General features: G+C 45.6%; 1 protein-coding gene across 2 annotated transcripts in view; it reads right to left on the bottom strand.

The window, feature by feature from the left end:
- Positions 1-18,472, bottom strand: part of TCTN3 (tectonic family member 3) — a 139,321-nt gene that overhangs the window by 48,891 nt on the left and 71,958 nt on the right. For both annotated transcript variants that reach the window (XM_030208732.1, XM_030208733.1), the window contains exons 6-8: positions 14,629-14,747; positions 14,466-14,504; positions 783-854 (exon numbers count right to left, since the gene is read on the bottom strand). In XM_030208732.1, coding sequence (XP_030064592.1) covers positions 783-854; positions 14,466-14,504; positions 14,629-14,747 — 230 coding nt within the window. The remainder of the gene's footprint in view (positions 1-782; positions 855-14,465; positions 14,505-14,628; positions 14,748-18,472) is intronic.

The raw sequence follows: 18,472 nt of genomic DNA, 5'->3' as shown, positions 1-18,472 counted from the left end.
GTGCCGATTTCGTGGACATCGATACCGGTACCGAAGAACTGGCCGTCGATACCGATGCCGTCGAAGTCGACGTCGAGGGGCCGGTGCAAGTTCCAAAAAGACGGTCCCGAAGAACTTGCCTCGCTACTTGTGTCCGTTTCTGGAGACCGAGACACAAAGTACACGACTTGGTATCGTGCTCCGGCCCGAGGCACTGGAGGCACCAAGCGTGAGTGTCGGTCTGCGAGATATGCCGGCCAACCGACCACACTTTTTAAATCCACTCGGGACCTTCGAGGACATCGACGGAAAAATCGCGTCGGCGAAATCAAAGTCGTCGATGGTGGCGGTAAAAATCAAACCTCGAAAATAAATCGACCGCGCGGCCACAAGGCCGCAACGCGACGCCCCCGCTAAGAGACGAGGGAAAATCAAGATCAGCGCGTTTATTTATTTTTTTTAAAGAAAACTAAAGAAAAATGCGGCAACGAAAAAAAGAAGAAGATTCGCGCGAACAACGCGATCCGGTTTCCGGGGCTGACAGAGAGAGAGACGAACACGGCTCTCTCCAGCGCGGAAAAGAAAAGACTGAGCGGGAACAGTCACGCACGGGCGGGAAGACGGCCGCGCATGCGCGGTGGGCGTGCCCTGCGTGCAGGACCGCCCGCGAAGTTTTGTTCCGGTTGGTGGGGGGCTGCCGTGGACGTCAACCCAGTCGTGAGAACAAGCAGCCTGCTTGTCCTCGGAGAAACAAATGTAACAAAAAAAAAAAAGAGGTTAGGACTTTAGTTAGTATTAAGTACCTGGGATACCACATTGTTACAGCTGCTCCCATCCACTGTTGGGGTTCTCAGCTCTGAACTGGAAACTGGTACCTGGGAAGAACAGAAATAGGCATGCCTTCCACACCATTGCTCCAAAATGCTTTACAATCAAGTGCAATCTATGTTCAGTAATCATAATAATTACAATCATTAATGGATTTGAGTGCATAATTTTAAATATTGCTCAAGGTGGCTTGCAACATTACAATTTAGTGCAGCTCCTTGTGATTCTGGGCAAGTCACTTAACCCTCTATTGCCCTAGGTACAAAGTAAGTACCTGTATATATAATATGTAAACCACTTTGATTGTAACCACAAAAAGGAGGTATATCAAGTTCCATCTCCTTTCCCTATTATAATTCAGGTACAATAGGTCTTTTCTCTAAAGAAATTACAGTCTAAGTAGAGGCTTGCCCAAAGTCACAAAGATTTGACTCTCATTCTCACACATCTATGTACAGAAATACCTGTGCATAGGTCACACAAAAGTAAATGCACTTTTTCCATGCACTTGCCTGTGTACTCCTACTCAATTATATAATTGTCCTTTTCCACATGTAAAATCTGCTTTATCTGTGAAATACAGAACTGAGTACACACATGGAACATGGAAAGAGAACATCTACTTTTATGTGGCCCTGTGCACAGGAATCAGAGGAGCATGATTTGGGCAGATCTACAATGTATATGTACATTTTATAAAATGTATGCACAGAGGGTCACGTGATGCACTGAGAGAGCAAGACGCGTGTCTCTGCTCTCCGAGGCCCCAACACCCGATATCGCCAAAAAACCTCAGCAAAACCGCCTGTCTGCAAGAACGTGACACATTACTTACTCAGTGAAGTGTCCATGGACAGATTCATTGAAACCCCCCTCAAAAAACGATGCCGGTAAGAGGCTCCAAAAAAGAAAAAGAAAAACCGCGGGGGGCGAAAGCCAACGAGGAGCAGGCCTCACAGCAGAGCGGGCAGGCCTTCACAGTGGAACAACTGTCGCAGCTGACGGAGGTGGTGACGGAGGCAGTGACGAAGGCCTTGGAACCGCGGCTAGAAAAGATTTCTACACAAATCGCTGATTTTGAATCTCGTCTGGCAGACACGATCCATCGGACAGGGGAGCTCGAGCAGCAGATGTCCGACCTCGAGGATGAGAATACCCCGGCACAACAGAACATGAAAAAACTTCAAGCCACCGTGGAGGCCCTGAACAATAAAGTGGACGACCTCGAGAATCGGGCCAGAGGCAGCAATTTGCGCATTCTGGGCATACCGGAGTTGGTGAGCGACGGAGCGCTAGCAACAGTGGTGGAGAAATGGCTGGCCTCAGAATTCGCCCTCTCTGATCATGCAGGGGCGCTTTGTTTGGAGAGAGTCCATCGGGTGGGCCAGATCCAAGATGGCAGTCAGGCTCCACGTGTGGTAATACTGAAAGTGCATAACTATCTGCACAAGATGGAAATCTTGAGGGGCTATCGCCTCAAAAGAGATGATACCAAATATGACGGCCACCTGGTATGCATTTTCCAGGACTTTTCAGTGTCTCTGCAGGAGTGTAGAAGGAAATTTACTCCACTGTGCCAGCGCCTACATGTTCTACAGATCAAGTTTATGCTTATCTATCCAGCAGTGCTTAAGATCTCTCAGGATGGCAAGTGGAGATCATTTGATACGGAATCCGCTGCAAATGAGTACATAACAAGCTTGGAACAAAAGAAGATGGAGAAGCCCGGACAACATTTGGAAGAATGAGAGGTGCTTCCAGAGGCAAGATTGTTGGTGGTAAAGTAATACTGTTATGGGTGACCACTGGGGACTAATTACAGAGGTTTATAAAGACACTTCTAGTAGGACAGGGTGGGGGAGCCTCGAGCATGGTAGGGGCTCTCATAATTTTCTGCCTAGGGAATGTTGTGGTTTAGGGGATTAAGATTAAGAGAGGGGAAGGGGTGGGGATGTCAGGGGGGACAGCAGGGGAGGGCGGGAGGTAGGAGAGGGGATGAGTGTCAGGTATTTATAGAACATAGGACAAGGAAATTTTCACACGAGCGTAGACGGAGGGGAAGTGTGTAGTGGGGGAGAGACCTCCTTGGGGTATGGCTGGGAGCCCCGGGGGTGGCAGTAAATGGGGAATCTGTTATTCAGAACGTGCAAGTTGTCCCAGTAGTCCGATAGGCAAGGTGCGACTTGTCTCCTGGAACGTCTGTGGTATATCTTCTCCGGTTAAGAGAACGAAGATATTAGCTGCTCTGAAGCATCATGGCGCGGGAATAGCGTGCCTTCAGGAGACCAGATTGTCCCAAGAAGAACACGAGAAACTAAAGAGGGGATGGGTTGGAGAGGTGTATTGCTCAGCGGCGGCAGGCAGACGGGGGGGGGGGGGGGGGACCGCAATCTTCTTGATCCATAAATCCCTTATGTGCAAGGCTAAATTGGCTTTCAAAGATGGGGAAGGAAGATTCTTAGGGGTTCAGCTTAATCTGTAAGGGAAAGAGATGCTTTTGGTATCGGTCTATGGCCCTAATACGCATTCCGCTAAATTTTATGCCCAGCTTCTGGCACGCTGCCAGGAATATTCGGCCCTCCCCTTGGTTTTAGCTGGGGATATCAACCAGGTGATAGACCCAAAATTAGACAGATCTCAGACACAACAGTCTGGGACAGAGCCTGATATATCCCTCCTGGAATCGTTTTGTCAGAAGCTGGGACTCTTGGACCCATGGAGGATACTCCATGGAGAGGAGAGGGATTTCACCCATGTGTCCAGGGCTCATTGCACAAAGTCCCGCTTAGATTATATTTTTACATCACAAGAATGGTTTCAGGGGGTGCTAGAAGCTACAATAGGCCCAGAGGAGATCTCTGATCACTCTCTTATCTGGGTGGACGTAGAGACGCCTGCATATTTTCACCAATCACGAGGATGGCGGTTCCCCTCATATCTGTTCTCTTCTACAGAGTTTAAAGTTTACTTGCAGAAAAAATGGGAGGAGTTCTATGCACATAACCAAGAACACGCAGAGGATCCCATTTTATTTTGGTCCACGGCAAAAGCCGTTTTAAGGGGTGAGATCATAGCATACATTAACAAAAGGAACAGGCAAATAACGCAAGGAATAACAGAATTAGAGAGAAAGCTGAAAGCCGCAAAAAGGCAATACAGTAAGCGACCATCTCAGATTCAATATGAGCTTCTCATGGTCACACGAACAGCGCTTAATAGTCTAATACACAAGCGCACGTCCCGTTCCCTTCTATATAGAAAATATAGATTATATAGACATGGAGACAAAGCAGGAGGGATGCTGGCTAGGCTGATAAAAGGCACTCGTAAACCCCATTTTATTCCAGCCATTCGGAAAAACACAGGGGAGGTGACCACAAATTTTCAAGAAATATCACAGATTTTTCACTCTCACTTTGTTGCCCTCTATGCAGGAGAAGGGGAGGGGCCGGAGTTATGGGACGCCATCAGGACATATTTGAATAAAGTGAACATGGGTTCAGTCCCATTAGATCGTAGGGCTTCCTTAGATAAACCGATTGGGGCTAAGGAACTCCAAAAGGCTGTTGGTGCACTCAAGCTTCACTCGGCACCGGGACCTGACGGCCTTACGGGGGAATTTTACAAATTGTTGAGCCCACAGATACTGGGGCCCTTAACAGACTACCTTAATACTGTGGTAGAGGCAGGGCAATTTCCACCGCATGCAAATACGGCCCTTATAAGCTTGCTCCCAAAGAAGGAGAGGGACTTGCTGGTTCCTGCCTCATACAGACCTATCTCTTTGATAAACGTGGAGATCAAGCTCCTCTCCCGGATTTTGGCAGACCGGCTGGCGCCTCTTTTACCGGTGCTGGTGAAAGAGGAACAAACTGGCTTTGTGAGGGGGCATCAGTCGGTCATAAATGTTCGTAAGCTCCTCCTGGCCATGCTTTCGCAGCCTGGTGAGGCTTCCCAGCGACTGGTGGTGAGTCTCGACGCTGAGCGCGCTTTTGATAGAGTTTTGTGGCCCTTTCTGTTTGAAACCTTGAGCTGGGTAGGTCTGAGGGGGTGGTTTCTACAGGCCATAGAGGCATTGTATTCGGGGTCGTGTGCCATGCTTCTCGTTAATGGGATAAAGACAGAGGCGTTTGACATCATGAAAGGAACACATCAGGGCTGCCCGCTGTCCCCACTACTGTTTCTGTTGACACTGGAACCCCTTTTTTGCGAGATTCGTGCACACGAGGGAATACAGGGGATTAGAATTCATAGTCACGAACTTAAGGTGCTGGCTTATGCTGACGATCTGCTGCTGCTGCTGAGCAATCCCCAGAAATCCTTAGAACATTTACTTGACATCATTGCTAGGTTTGGCAGGATCTCTGGCTTTAAATTGAACCTCGCCAAATCGTTGGCGCTGCCTTTGAGAATAATTTGCGGACTAATTGGAGAGGCCCATTCCCAGTACAGTGGGCCGGATCAAATACCTGGGGGTTATCATTCCCTCTGAGATAGGGCTTTTATATGAGACAAATGTGTTACCGCTATTGGCGCAGACCAAGCGTACACTACAGCTTTGGGCTGCTTGCCCCCTCTCATTGTCGGGACGGGTTGGATTATTTAATATGATGGTGGCCCCCCGGTGGCTGTATCTGTTTCAGATGCTGCCACTATATTTAAGAAGGAGGGAGGAGATGACCCTAAATCGTATGACCCAAATATTTTTGTGGAAAGGGAAAAGACCCAGGCTCCCAATACATATCCTGCAGAAGCCCAAGACTCATGGAGAAATGGGCCTCCTTAATATAAGATATTTGACGGTGGCATGTTCCATGCGCCACATTAGAGACTGGCTGACAGGGCAACAGGATTGCTCTAATACTCAAATAGAGATGGCTGCCTTCCCCACTGCACACTTGGGATGGTGGTTACATGCATCGGGTGGGGGTATAGAGTCCAAGATGGGGGGGAATCCTTTGCTTATCTCGGCTAGAGCAGCGTGGAGATGGCTCTGTAAAAGACACTCTTTTGATTGGAAGGCGACCCCTTTCCTGCCGGTGTATCGTAATCCTGACTTCCCGGAGGGGTCCTCCTCAGCGGCCTTTGCTCGATGGAGGCAGAAAGGAATCTATTTTCTTTGCCAACTGGTGACGGACGAGCAAGGCCGTTTTTGGAACTACAGCAGGAATTTCAGTTGACAGGGTCGGACCAATTTGCATACTTACAAATCCAGCATTATTTGACTGCCTTGGGATGGATTAACTTAAGCGAGGATGTGCAAGATACATTGAACACGGCCCTGACACTGGGGGGCCAGAATGCAGTACCTCTCCGCTACCATCATCGTTTTTTACAAGACACAACTGAGGATCTGGACTTTCGCAGCAGAGCGCAGGTCTGGTCTAGAGAACTTGGGGTGGAAATGTCGGAAGAGTCGCTTTGTAACTTTTTGTCCTCCATTCAACGTACCTCTGTCTTCACTCGTTATTGGGAAATACAATATAAGTTTGCCCTGCGGCTGTACATCTCTCCAGTGCGTGCTCATCGGGCAGGGTTCAGTGGATCTGGGGAGTGCCCTAAGTGCAGACAGTCCCCTGCAGGGCTCAGTCATATGTTCTGGAAATGTCCCCGAGTGATACGCTTTTGGTCTACAGTCTTGGAGGCAGTTAAGAGTTATTGGGGTCGAACAATACAGAGACAACCATTAATGCTCTTTGGAGTCTACAAAGCGGTAGGGCCTACTCTGCCGGGCTTTAACGCCTTCCTGCGGAGAGCAATACTGGTGGGGAAGAAGATTATTTTATTGAACTGGCGAGAGCACACGGTTCCGTCTATTGGTGTATGGCGGACGCACATGATTGAACTGTTGAGGCTAGAGCGCTGCAGGGTCAAGAACTTCTCCTCTGAAGATGGTAAACGCCTGGAAAAAATCTGGGCGAATTTCTGGGACACATTGCAGCCAGCAGCACAGAGCAGACTTTTAAATTAAATGCACATTTGAATGTTGTTTGATGGACCGGTTTACCCTGACACTCTAAAGGGGGGGTGGTTGGGTGAGGGTGGGTTAGAAAGAGGGTGGATTGGGGGCTGTAGAGTAGGATGCTGTACAACTTTACTTGTGTTTGTATCACTGTTTGGGTTGGGTCGTGAATAAGTGAGGGCAGTGGCGTAGCCAAGGGTGGGCTTGGGTGGGCCCAGGTCCACCCACTTTGGGTTCAGGCCCACCCAGTAGCAGCATACCTATGATGTGGCTGTCAGGGATCCCCAAGCCCCACCAGCCGAAAACTCCCAACAAGTGTCCCTCATGCATACCTTGTAAGTAGCAGATCTTCGCCTGCAGTGAGCAGTGACATACATACTGCTCGCGCCGGCCCCACAGCCTTCCCTCTGATGTATTTCTGCCTAGGCGGAAACAGGAAGCTGCCTCAGAGGGAAGTGTGTGGGGCCAACATGAGCAGTGTGTATTAGTTGCTGCTTGCTGCTGGTGAAAATCTGTTATTTAAAAGGAATACAGGAGAGGGGGGATGTTTGAGAGACCATATGGCATGCAGGCGAGAGAAGGAGAGACCAAATCACCTGTGGGACGGGGCGAGGTTCTTCTGCCCACCCATCTTGGGCCCGGGCCCACCCAAAATTGGGTGTCTGGCTACGCACCTGAGTGAGGGAATAAGAGCTGGGGTAGGGGGGGAGGGTTGGGTAAGGGGAGGTTATAAATTTGTTTATGGTAAAAGACTGTTTTTTTGACTCTTGCTGACTGTTTGGAGCCACTGTTACATCAGCTTTGTTTACACAATTTATGTTCATGGTTCTTGTCTGTTTGACTGCTTAATAAAAAAGATATAAACATAAAATGTATGCACATGCATAGAAAATAAGCAGAAATTTGAACCTTTTACAAAGCAGATGTAAATTTGTGAATAAGGATCAGTATGCTCCAGGGATTGGTTCAGGGTGCCTATAGTTTCAATATTTTTATTGATGACAATCTTGTTACAGAACATTCAAATTTTGGTCTAAACAGAAATGCTAGCATCAGAACATCCATAATCGAACTAAAGGATAACATCTGTCATCAAACAATTTTAACATTTTTCACCCCTTCCCCTTTCCCTCCCTCATCCTTAATGTTAACATAGTCACCACCATGATAACCTAGATTAGGTTAACCTTAATCCATTTTCTCCCCTCCTCCCTTCCACCTCCGTCAATATACATCTAGGAATTTGACAGTTTTATTACAGTCCCTCATCTCTTATCACATCGTAACCACAATTTTATTAACCAGATCCTATGTTTCATTTTCCCTTCTTCCCCCTTTCCCCCCCTCCCCCCTCCCTTCTGCTAGCATGGTTCAGCCTTGACTCAATCTACCTTCCTTACTTCCCAAGGCAACCCATTGAGCACTTGACTTCTTGCTCTCGGTGAAATCATATTGATATATGGTTTCCAGACAGTCCTTACGGGGGAATTTTACAAACCTTGCTTGCCGTTTTGGCGTCTCTCTCGCCCCTCTCGCCTCCCATAACATTATTTGATGCATCTTATTCCTCCAGTACCAGTAAGAGGGGGGTGTGCCCGATATCCAATGATTCATAATACATTTTTTCCCCACTATACAGGATTTGCTCAGGAACACTTTATCTCCCTGAGTCCCTACACCCCACTGTTCAGGCACACTCAGCAGCATCCTATCAAATGTAATGAAAACCTGTGTGCCTAAGACCTCCCTTGCGAATTTTCCTATTCTCCGCCAAAATGCCTGTATGGGCTTACACTGCCATATGCAGTGTGCTAGGTTGGCATTCCCCTGCCCACATTTTAGGCACTCATCTGTCCCTGTTACCCGTGCATGGAATGCCCTTCTGGGAGAGAGGTAAGCCCTATGTAGTATTCTGTATTGGCATTCTTGCAATTCTGCACTGTATATTACCCTCTGTATGCCCCTGAGTGAGTGTTGTAATTTGTGTTCAGAAATAGGCCTATGAGTCTCAATTTCCCACTTCATCGCTACCTCTGTCACCTGCTTCTCCGGTTGCCCCTTCTCTAGTTCTCTAAAAAACCAAGATATGGATACCTGTCCCAACGCATTCCCCTCCAAAAACTCCCGCAATTTAATCTCAAATCTATGGGTCAGCCCTTCTTTGGGGATACTATGTATGTAATGAGAAAGCTGGTGGTAAGCCAAGATTCCTAAAGACCCCCCTGAGTATTTACTTTGAAAGTCAACTAGGGAGATTACAGTGTCATCATCCTTAAGAAAACTGCCCACTAGTTCCACACCTTGGCCATGTAGCTTGCGAAATACTGCATTATCACTGCCCGGTGTGAAATCCCTATTCCCAATCAGGGGGAGGAGTCGACTGGCCGCTGGGTCCTGGCCCCACCGGTGTGCCAGATCCCGCCATGTATGCCATAATGGTCCCAACAACATGCTATCTCTAAACTTTTCAGGTATTTGTCCTTTTCTCCTAACATGTAGTAGATAATTCAGGTGCCAAGGATAAAAGTATGCCCTTTCTAGACCTACATCTGTGTATGTATGTGCATCAAGGATCCAATCCCTCAAATGCCTCAAGAGACAGGCCTGATTATATGTCCTTATATCTGGGATGCCCAACCCTCCCTGTCTCCAATTCCCAATAAGGTACTGCCACTTCATCCTAGGTTTCCTACCAGCCCAGCAGTATTTCACTACTAAGCTTCGCAATGCCACCAGCTCCCGCCTTCCCAGGCGTAACGGTAAAGCTTGTAGTACATAAAGCCACCGCGGGAATACTATCATTCGAAATAGCTGTATCCGACCCATAAGTGACACAGGGAGCCCTGACCATCGTGATAATTGTTCCTGAGTGTCCTTTAACAATTTGGCGATATTCAGGTGATAAATTTGCCTGGTATCCATAGGGAGCTGTATTCCCAGATACCTAAAGGAACCCCTTGCCCACCGTATCGGGAATCTATCTCCCCACTCCCCCTCAAGTTCTACATTGCTAGCTAGGGCCTCGGATTTCATGAGGTTCAGCCGGAATCCTGAGAAGTCCCCATATTCCTCCAAACTTTCCATAAGATATGGCAGTGATCGCTTTGGGTCAGTGATTAATACCAACAGATCATCTGCAAAAGCTGCTGTTTTAAAGCTATGGTCTCGTATCATAACTCCCTGAATATCTGTATTATGCTGGATTTCTCTAAGGAGGGGGTCCAATGCCAATATAAAAAGTAGTGGCGATAATGGGCACCCCTGCCTCGTACCTCTCTTTATTGGGAACCAGTCGGACCTTAAACCATTTGCAAATATCTGTGCCTGCGGGCCCGTGTACAAAGTTCTGACTGCCCTCGCATATAGCCCTGTGATCCCATAAGCCTTCAACACTGCGAACAAATAGTTCCAATCTACTCGGTCAAATGCCTTTTCGGCATCGAAACTAATAAGAAGAGCTGGGTTCCTATCGTGTCTTATTTTCTCCAGAGCAACCCAGATTCTACGCATATTCTTTGCTATGACTCTCCCACATGTAAATCCCACTTGTGAATCTATTATTAAGGATGGTAAAAATCTGGCTAGCCGATTTGCCATTATCTTTGCAAATAGTTTCAATTCAGTATTCAGCAATGATATCGGCCTATACGAGTCTGGTTTATCTGCTGGCTTACCTGGTTTTGGTAGTACACTAATTTGTGCTCTATTAAGATGCCTGGGCATCTGTCCCTGTTGTATGGTGTCATTAAACACTACAGTCAATACTGGCCTGATCTCACTATTCAGAAGCTTGTAGAATTCGTTCCGCAGACCATCCGGCCCTGGTGCCTTCCCCAATTTGCTCCATCTAATTACTAGGTCTACCTCCTCTTCTGTTATTGGGGCATTTAACACCTCTGCATCTTCTTCTGAGATCTGCGGCAGTTCTACACTCTGAAGATAAGTCTCGCTTGGTCTCACTAGGTCTTTTTGTTTTGCATACAGACGACCAAAAAAGTCCTCCAGAATTTTTACTATACCTTCATCCTTAGTAACCCTCTTTCCCATACTATCCTCCATCACGAGTATTTTTTTGGCATTGAATCGCCTTTGAGCAATCCTGGCTAGGAATCTACCACTTTTATTAGCAAACCTGTATAACTGATACTTATAGTATATGTTCGTTTTTTGTGCCTTCTCATGTAAAAGTTCATTTAGGGCTTGTTGCGCCTCCAATAATTGTCTTTTGAATCGCAACTCATGATGTGCCCCATATTTCTTCCGCAACTCTACTACTTGCCTTTCCAGTCTCATCACCTCTCTATTTCTGATCCGTTTTTTGAAAGCTAGATAAGATATTATATCTCCCCGAAGCACTGCCTTCGCCGTTTCCCAAAAGAGCACAGGGTCTATCCTATGTTGTGCATTGGTACTACTATAATCCCTCCACTTCTCCACTAGGAAAGGCAGGAACTGGGGATCACGGTAGAGATAGGCTGGAAAACGCCATCCCCCCATCTGAAAGCCTCCCTCTCCTAATTTGTACTCTCACCCAAGCGTGATCAGAGATCATGATGGGGCCTATCTGTGCCTCCTCCACTTTTGTGAGTAGCTCCCTTGAGATCCAAATGTAATCTATTCTAGACAATGTTTGATGTGCTCTGGAGAGGTGTGAGAAATCCTTGTCTGTCGGATGTAGCGTTCTCCACACATCCACTAGTTCTAACATATCACAGATTCTAGAGTTACCTCTCTCCCTTCTAGCCAGATCCCTCCCAGTTGGGTGAGACCTATCCCATGCCGGATCCAACACGTCATTCAAATCTCCTCCCACCACTATGGGAATATCACCCATTATATGGATTTTACGTGTGATGTGATCAACAAACTTCTTATCATATGTATTGGGAGCATAGATGTTGCACAGCAGAAGTGGTTGCCTCTCCACAACCACTGAGGCTAGCACATACCTTCCCTCTCTATCGGCCACCACCTTCCTGACCTCTACATTTAGATTTTTCCGTATCAATATCACCACTCCTCCCTTCTTTCCGACTGCTGGTGCACCATATTGCTCCCCCACCCACCAAGTTTTCAATTTCTCATGCTCATCCTTTGTAAGATGCGTTTCCTGCAAAAATGCTATAGACACTTTTTTATCATTCAACACTTTTAATATTTTTTGTCTCTTAATCGGGGAGTGAATACCTCCCACATTCCATGTTATACACTGCAAAGTAGTCATGTCACTCCTCTCTCTGTTCTATATTTTAATTGTGAGACTTCATAAACACTCTTTTTCCTTACGTGCAGAGAGAGCGTCCCAGCCTTCACCCCTCCCGCACCCAAAGATTCCTCCATTGTTCCCTTTTGGGTCACCCTTAGATTCCCTTTCACATTTCTTTCTTTCTCGTCCCATGCACACAGAAATATCCCCCTCCTATCCCCCCTCCCTCCTTCCCCCCCACCCACCATCTCTCTTTCCCCCTCTATACCCACCATCTGTCTCCCCTTGGCATACTTCCAGCTTTTCAAGGCTAAGGCACCTCCTGGATCTATGACTATCCCCACCCACCCAACCCCTCTCCAGGACTCTGCTCACCAAACCTCTTGTGTTTAGTCAAGGTCCACTATATTGTCCCTTCTATTCATGTCATCGTGGGTACACCCAGTTCTCCTCAGGCTAGTAGCCATACCAGCCCCTCTCTGTCCAGCTAGTAGATGTGGCCCAACTAACTCCATGTCTCCTGATGCTAACAACCACAGTTATCCACTTTACTTGGAACAAAAACGTCAAGTCCCTGCAGACCACCAACTCTCCTCTCGGTAAGGTACTCAGGACTGCTTTTTTCCCCAAAGCTTTGTAGTGGTGTCTCCATCGGTTGGACTCCATTCCCTCATGCTGCTTTCAGGTATTGTATGTCTCATTACGTCAATTTGGGCTGGCTGAATAGCGGATACCCATCCTGTATCCTAGCCCGGGCAGCTCAAAACACGACAAACCAATGGTCCAAGTAATCACAGTCCACATCAGCCTTGCCCATTGCTCCTTTGACTTGTCCTGTTAGCCTCTGTTTGCTATGCCAAGTATCCTTACTGTTGCCAGCAACTGGCCCCACTGCAGACTTCGGATTCTCAAAAAACAAATAATCAATAGGGGCAAGCATCGTCCCAGAGGGCGGTATTCCCCATTATCAACCAGTCAAACTGTATTGTAACTTGCAACTGGCAACTTGAATATCAATACTCCTTAACCCAAAACATGTCAGTAACTTTCGTTTGTAGACTGCAGTCAAACTCCGCTGGTGTTGTTAACTTGTGAACTATGCTCCGGGATCTCAAACTCCCTCTCAGTCTCAACTCTCACGCCCCTTTGCCAGCATTCGATCTACATACTTAGTTGCATCTTCTACTTTGTCGAAGTATACTGCTTGTCCGTTTTCCAATAGTTTGAGCTTGGCTGGGTAAAGGAGGCTGAATCTGTACTTGAGCCCAAAAAGTTTTGTGCACAGCGGTGCAAAGCCCTTTCGCGCTGCAGACACTGCGGTTGAGTAATCCTGAAAACAGAGGATTTTTTTGCCTTTATATTCCAGCTGCTTGCCTGCCCGCAGCTCTTGTAAGATAAGTATTTTATGGGCATAATTCAAAATCTTAAAAATCACCACTCGGGATCTTTCTGTGTCCTCCCTCCTCGTGCCAAGTCTATGTGCTCGTTCTACCCGTAATGCCGCCGCCAACTCCGCGTTGCCAAGCGCCTCTGGGAGCCATTTTTCCAGGAATACGCAAAGGTTCCGCTCAGACAAAATTTCAGGCAGCCCTACTAGGCGTAAATTATTCCTTCTTGAGCGATTTTCAAGGTCATCAAGCTTTGCCTCCACCTCCGCTAACCGCGCCTGCATTCTGGGTTGTTCCTCTGAGACCTTTTGTATATCCTCCTCAGCCTGCCCCACTCTCTGCTGCACCGCCTGAAGTTCATTAAACAGTTGTGTGTGCTTTTCCGTCAGCCCTTTTAATTTGTCCAATATTAGCTGTAATTTATTACCCACCGCTTGCTCTACCGCGTACCTCACTTCTTCCGTGAGCTCGGCCGCCCACGATGGACCAGGCGACGGCGATGCTGGAGCGGCCCTGTCCGCCATTTTGTTCTCCGCGCGGGCTTTTTCCTTCAGGTCTTTACGGGTCGTTTTTGCAGCCATCCGTGTCACCCTAGCCGCCACCAACAGCCAGTTCTTGATCACTATGCCTTCGCTGGTTTATTGTTCCGTTTTTTTTGGGTGGGTGCGCGATTCTTTCGATCGCAGATTTAAATAGGTGCCCCGGAGCAGCTCTGTGTCACGTCCTCACTGCTCCATGCCTCCACCGGAAGTCCGGTTCAGGGTGCCTATAATAGGCGCCTTTGTGGGCTATTCACATAAGTGCTTTGTTTCGGGGGTTTTTTGTACAAAAGTACCCCTTACTGCCAACCCAGACTGATTTACAATTACTCCTCCCTTCCTCTTTTCCCCCAGGGTCTCCTTAGTACCTCACCGTGTAACTAATAAAGAGAGAGAAAAGTCACAGAAGTTCATGCCATTGCTTTCCAGTGTTTCCTCTATCACACAGTTCTCCTGTCCTATAACCCTATTCCCTCAAATGTACCCGTCGCATCTACTTCATGTCCCTGTTCCCACCTGTCACACAACTCTTCTACCTCATGCTTTTCGCCACCATCCCTTACCTGCATGGTTTGGATGTTATTCATCACAGAATTTGGGACCTGGGAAACAGAACAATGAAAACCACATGAATGACAATCCTCAGTGAGCTACGAGTTTATTCCTTACTTTCAGTATGTTAAAGTTTTGATAAGACATGATTACAGCCATCTATGCCTCCCCTACCTTCAGGACAGTGATGTTCTGGTAATAGAAAACCGCATTCAAAACTGGGTCACTGATGCAGCTAGTCTTTAAGTTTTTAAATTGACGGACACAGCTAGTGTTCCTGTTTTCTAGGAATCCTACATCAGAAACAGAAAAATCACTATTTAGAATTTACATACTTAAAAAGAAATTCCCTAGTGTCCATACCAGACCAGTCAAGAACAAGTGGATTATGTCCATCAATCAGTAGATGGAGACAGAGAAAGAAAGTAGTTTTAAGTGATTCATCCCTTAAGGGTATCATGCAGCCATAGAATGTTCAGTACTTTTGTCTCCGGCAAATGGTGGATGGATCATGCAGTTCCTCTTTGGTGCTTCTTAGCCAGCTCCTGAACCAGTTACAAACTGGGTGTCAGTAGAACAGGGGTTCCTTCTGGACAGATTTTTCTCCTTTTGAATATATTGATAGCTTAGCTGCAACAAGCATGATACTCAGTGTTGCTGAGTCCTTCCCCCCACCCCCCACCCTTCTGAGATATTTTAAGGAGTTTGAAGAGGCTAAAGGCTTTTCTACTGACTTCTGTATGAAACAACTGTTTCATGACAAGAGTTTGCTCTTCATTCTTTTCTTAGTAATCTTACACTTCCATTTTGGCATTATGATTTCTCAAAGAGGTAAGTTATGATTTCCTACTCTTTCAGGCTATATTAAAGCTTCTTGTCTTTCTGCCCGGCAGTCTTTTCCGGATTTTTATTCTATCCTCTAGCGGATTTTCCGTAACTTTCTAAGATGGCTACTGTGTTGTTCTTTTGGCTTTAACAGTGCCACGGAGGGCACGGTTTCTTCCACCCTGAATCACTTTCATATTTTTTTATTTGCTTAAAAACATATGTATAATTCCACAAAGTACAAGAAAATAGAATCATGAAACAAAGTATTCAAATCATAAAGGAAACCAACAAGTTCACATCAATGGGAGATGATCTAACCCACAAAAGGAAAAGAAAATACAAAAAGAAATCAAGTTAGGCAAAATCCTAACATTAACTGGCACCTAACTAATTCAAGTACTCTTATAAAACTAAAAAAAAAAAAAGCTACTTCTCATGATCGCCTAAATATTGTTCCAATTGTACCAAATCCCCCCCCCCCCCCCAAAAAAAAAAAAAAAATACTGTTTGCCCTGTAAGGAAAGAATACATTTACATGGAAATGTCAAGAAAAAAGTGGCACCCAAAGTGATAACCCTAGGTTTTGGTGCTAAAAAAAGCCTTATGCCTAAACTGAGTTGCGCAAGATACATCAGGAAAAACAGAGATTTTTGTCCCACAAAATTGCACATCCTTTTTAGGAAAATACTTTTTCAATATCAAGTATTTATCTAATTTGGAAGCCAGAGTGACCAAAAGGGTGGACCTATCATTGATTACATCTTGAGTATCTTCCAAATAGGCAGTTAAATCTATTTCAGATAAAACTAATTGATCCACCCCCTGTTGGTCAGCCTGAATCTTCCGCTTACCAGGCAGATAAAGCGAAGATAGTGTTGAGAATTTAGGGGTCCCGAGCCCCCCCAAGAAGGCTAAAGTGACCTTAATCTGACTCCATCTCTAAATAACACTAGTACTGGGGTAATCAAGGAGTTATTGCCTCTAAGGGGAAACTCTTAGAAAAACAATTAAAACAATAAAGGAAATAATAGGAAAATAAAAATAAAACCTTTTCATTATATAGACAGGATTACTGCTAAACTGAAAATAAAACAAAATATGAGTCTATAATGTCCATAAACAGCAACAGTAAATCTCAAGTGAAGTATCAGTTCTGAATTCTCTTTCATCGATCATGGTTGAGGCGGTGGAAGCGCTGAAGAATCTGGACGGAGATCTGGAAGATCTAACAGGGCTGGGTTTTCAGGCTGGCCTGCTGAAGGAAGTGGCCGGTCTTGAGATGGTTAAGCTGGTAACATCTGGGTCTGCGGCTGAGTAAACCCGTATATCTTTCACATGGACCCAAAACTTGTGGTCCAGTAGTTTGCAAGGTGTAAAGATTATTGCCACAACCTTGGGGGATCTGACATCATTTGGGCCTGGATAGATCTTGAAGACGTACTTGTGGTGTACAAACTTGGATCTTTCCATGTCTTTATTCTAGGCATGCACCATCATTATTAGTCCATCAAGAGTCAAATAATATATAGATGTCAAGAGAAATGAAAGACAAGTGACATTAGGAGAAAGCAAGACAAAAACTGTAAGCAGAAATATGCCTAGAGAGACAGTACAAAAGTAAATAAATACGTAGTGTCAGCTATTATATATTTATACTACTCTACCCCCAATTAATGAAAACTACTCCCCAGAGTGTGCTTCTAAAGACAGCTACAACTTGCCTGCCAACAACTTTTCCCGGTTATCGGCCATGGGCTCCAACCCAAGATAGAGTCCCCAAAAAGGGACATTGCAAACACTCCCGAAAAGAACCCAAAAAACCTGCGAATAAGGTCCTCTGAGTCGAGGAGCAGCGGTCCAAAGGGTCCCGCTGATTAGCTACAACATAATCACCCCAATGAACCTTAAGTGGTCTACAAACCACTCAGGGGTCTACAAACCCGTAGCGCTACAACGCAGTAAAATAAAAATTTTATAGGTTAGGCTCTCCCGCGTATACAACTAACCATTTCTAAAAATTTTAAATGCCCGAGTCAACCTGTACACAATCACAACGAAAGTCGTTAGACGTCTCTTTATTGTCCCCGCGGTCATATGTACAAGTAACCCCTACATGGGCAATGGTCCAAAATAGTGGATGCAAGCCACTCCGAAAATGGAATGGAATTCTGCTCAAAATCTAGTAATTGCGATACCGTCATCCATCGAAGGGTCACCTTCGATGGGTGTAAGCCCCAGGCATCGATATCAAACCCAATGATTATAGCGTGACACTGGTATATAAGAAAACAATAAAAGTATAGTATATCCCGGGGAAAAGTCCCTGAAAATTACTATAGAAGTAGTAGGAAAATAGAGAAAAACGAAATATTCCAAAGTAAAACAAAACAAATGTAAGCTCTTCGGAGAAGGTACAACCATAAAGCAGCCATTAGTTGTAACATATTGGCCAAAACGAGAATAAGAAAAATTACACATTCATCATTCCTAGACAATATATTTCTCACTCAACAAATCACAAGAAGGAAACTCAAAAGCATTAGAACGGAACAGCTGACAGTGAAGAAGCCTATAATGCAAAAGCAAACAGTACAAATTCATTCGTTCAGTTATGTCAGGAGTGAAAAAGACAATTCAATTAGAAATAAACAAGTAAAAAGTTGTGCAGTTTCAGCCACAAATCAAAATACAAAAATGAGCACTGCAATTCAAGCACGAAAGTCTGAAAGAAAAGTATCATGCCTAAAGAGGGAAGTGGGTAGGATTAAAAATATTGACAGACAACCGTAGCGAACCAATAAGTAAGCAGTTGTATAAGGCTGAGCTAAACTTAACGCTGGCAGATAGCTCAGAGAAATGGATTTATCAATCAATAAGCAGTCCATGAGATATACACAAAATAAATTTCGAAAGCCCTGTAACAGCATGGTGAGCAAGTCTTATTTAAGCTAAAATAAAGGATAGCAAGGGGAAAAAGTGGGCACAAGAGTGTAAAACCACTAGAGACTGAGACAGAGCAACCAGGGGCAGTGTTGAAGGAGAGTAAGTAAGAGAAGAAAGTGTTAATATGAAGGACGGCTAGGCACCTGCTGAAAAAACTGCTAAGACAATCACCAGCTAAGGGATAAATGCAGAAACCATAAAACACATGCAGCAATAGCAGGGGCTTGAAAAATAGAATGTAAGGGAG

This window comes from Microcaecilia unicolor, chromosome 7 (genome assembly GCF_901765095.1).
Source record: "Microcaecilia unicolor chromosome 7, aMicUni1.1, whole genome shotgun sequence".
Classification (NCBI taxonomy): domain Eukaryota; kingdom Metazoa; phylum Chordata; class Amphibia; order Gymnophiona; family Siphonopidae; genus Microcaecilia; species Microcaecilia unicolor.
Note: the sequence above shows the minus strand (reverse complement) of the source record. Positions and strands in the feature narration are given on the sequence as shown.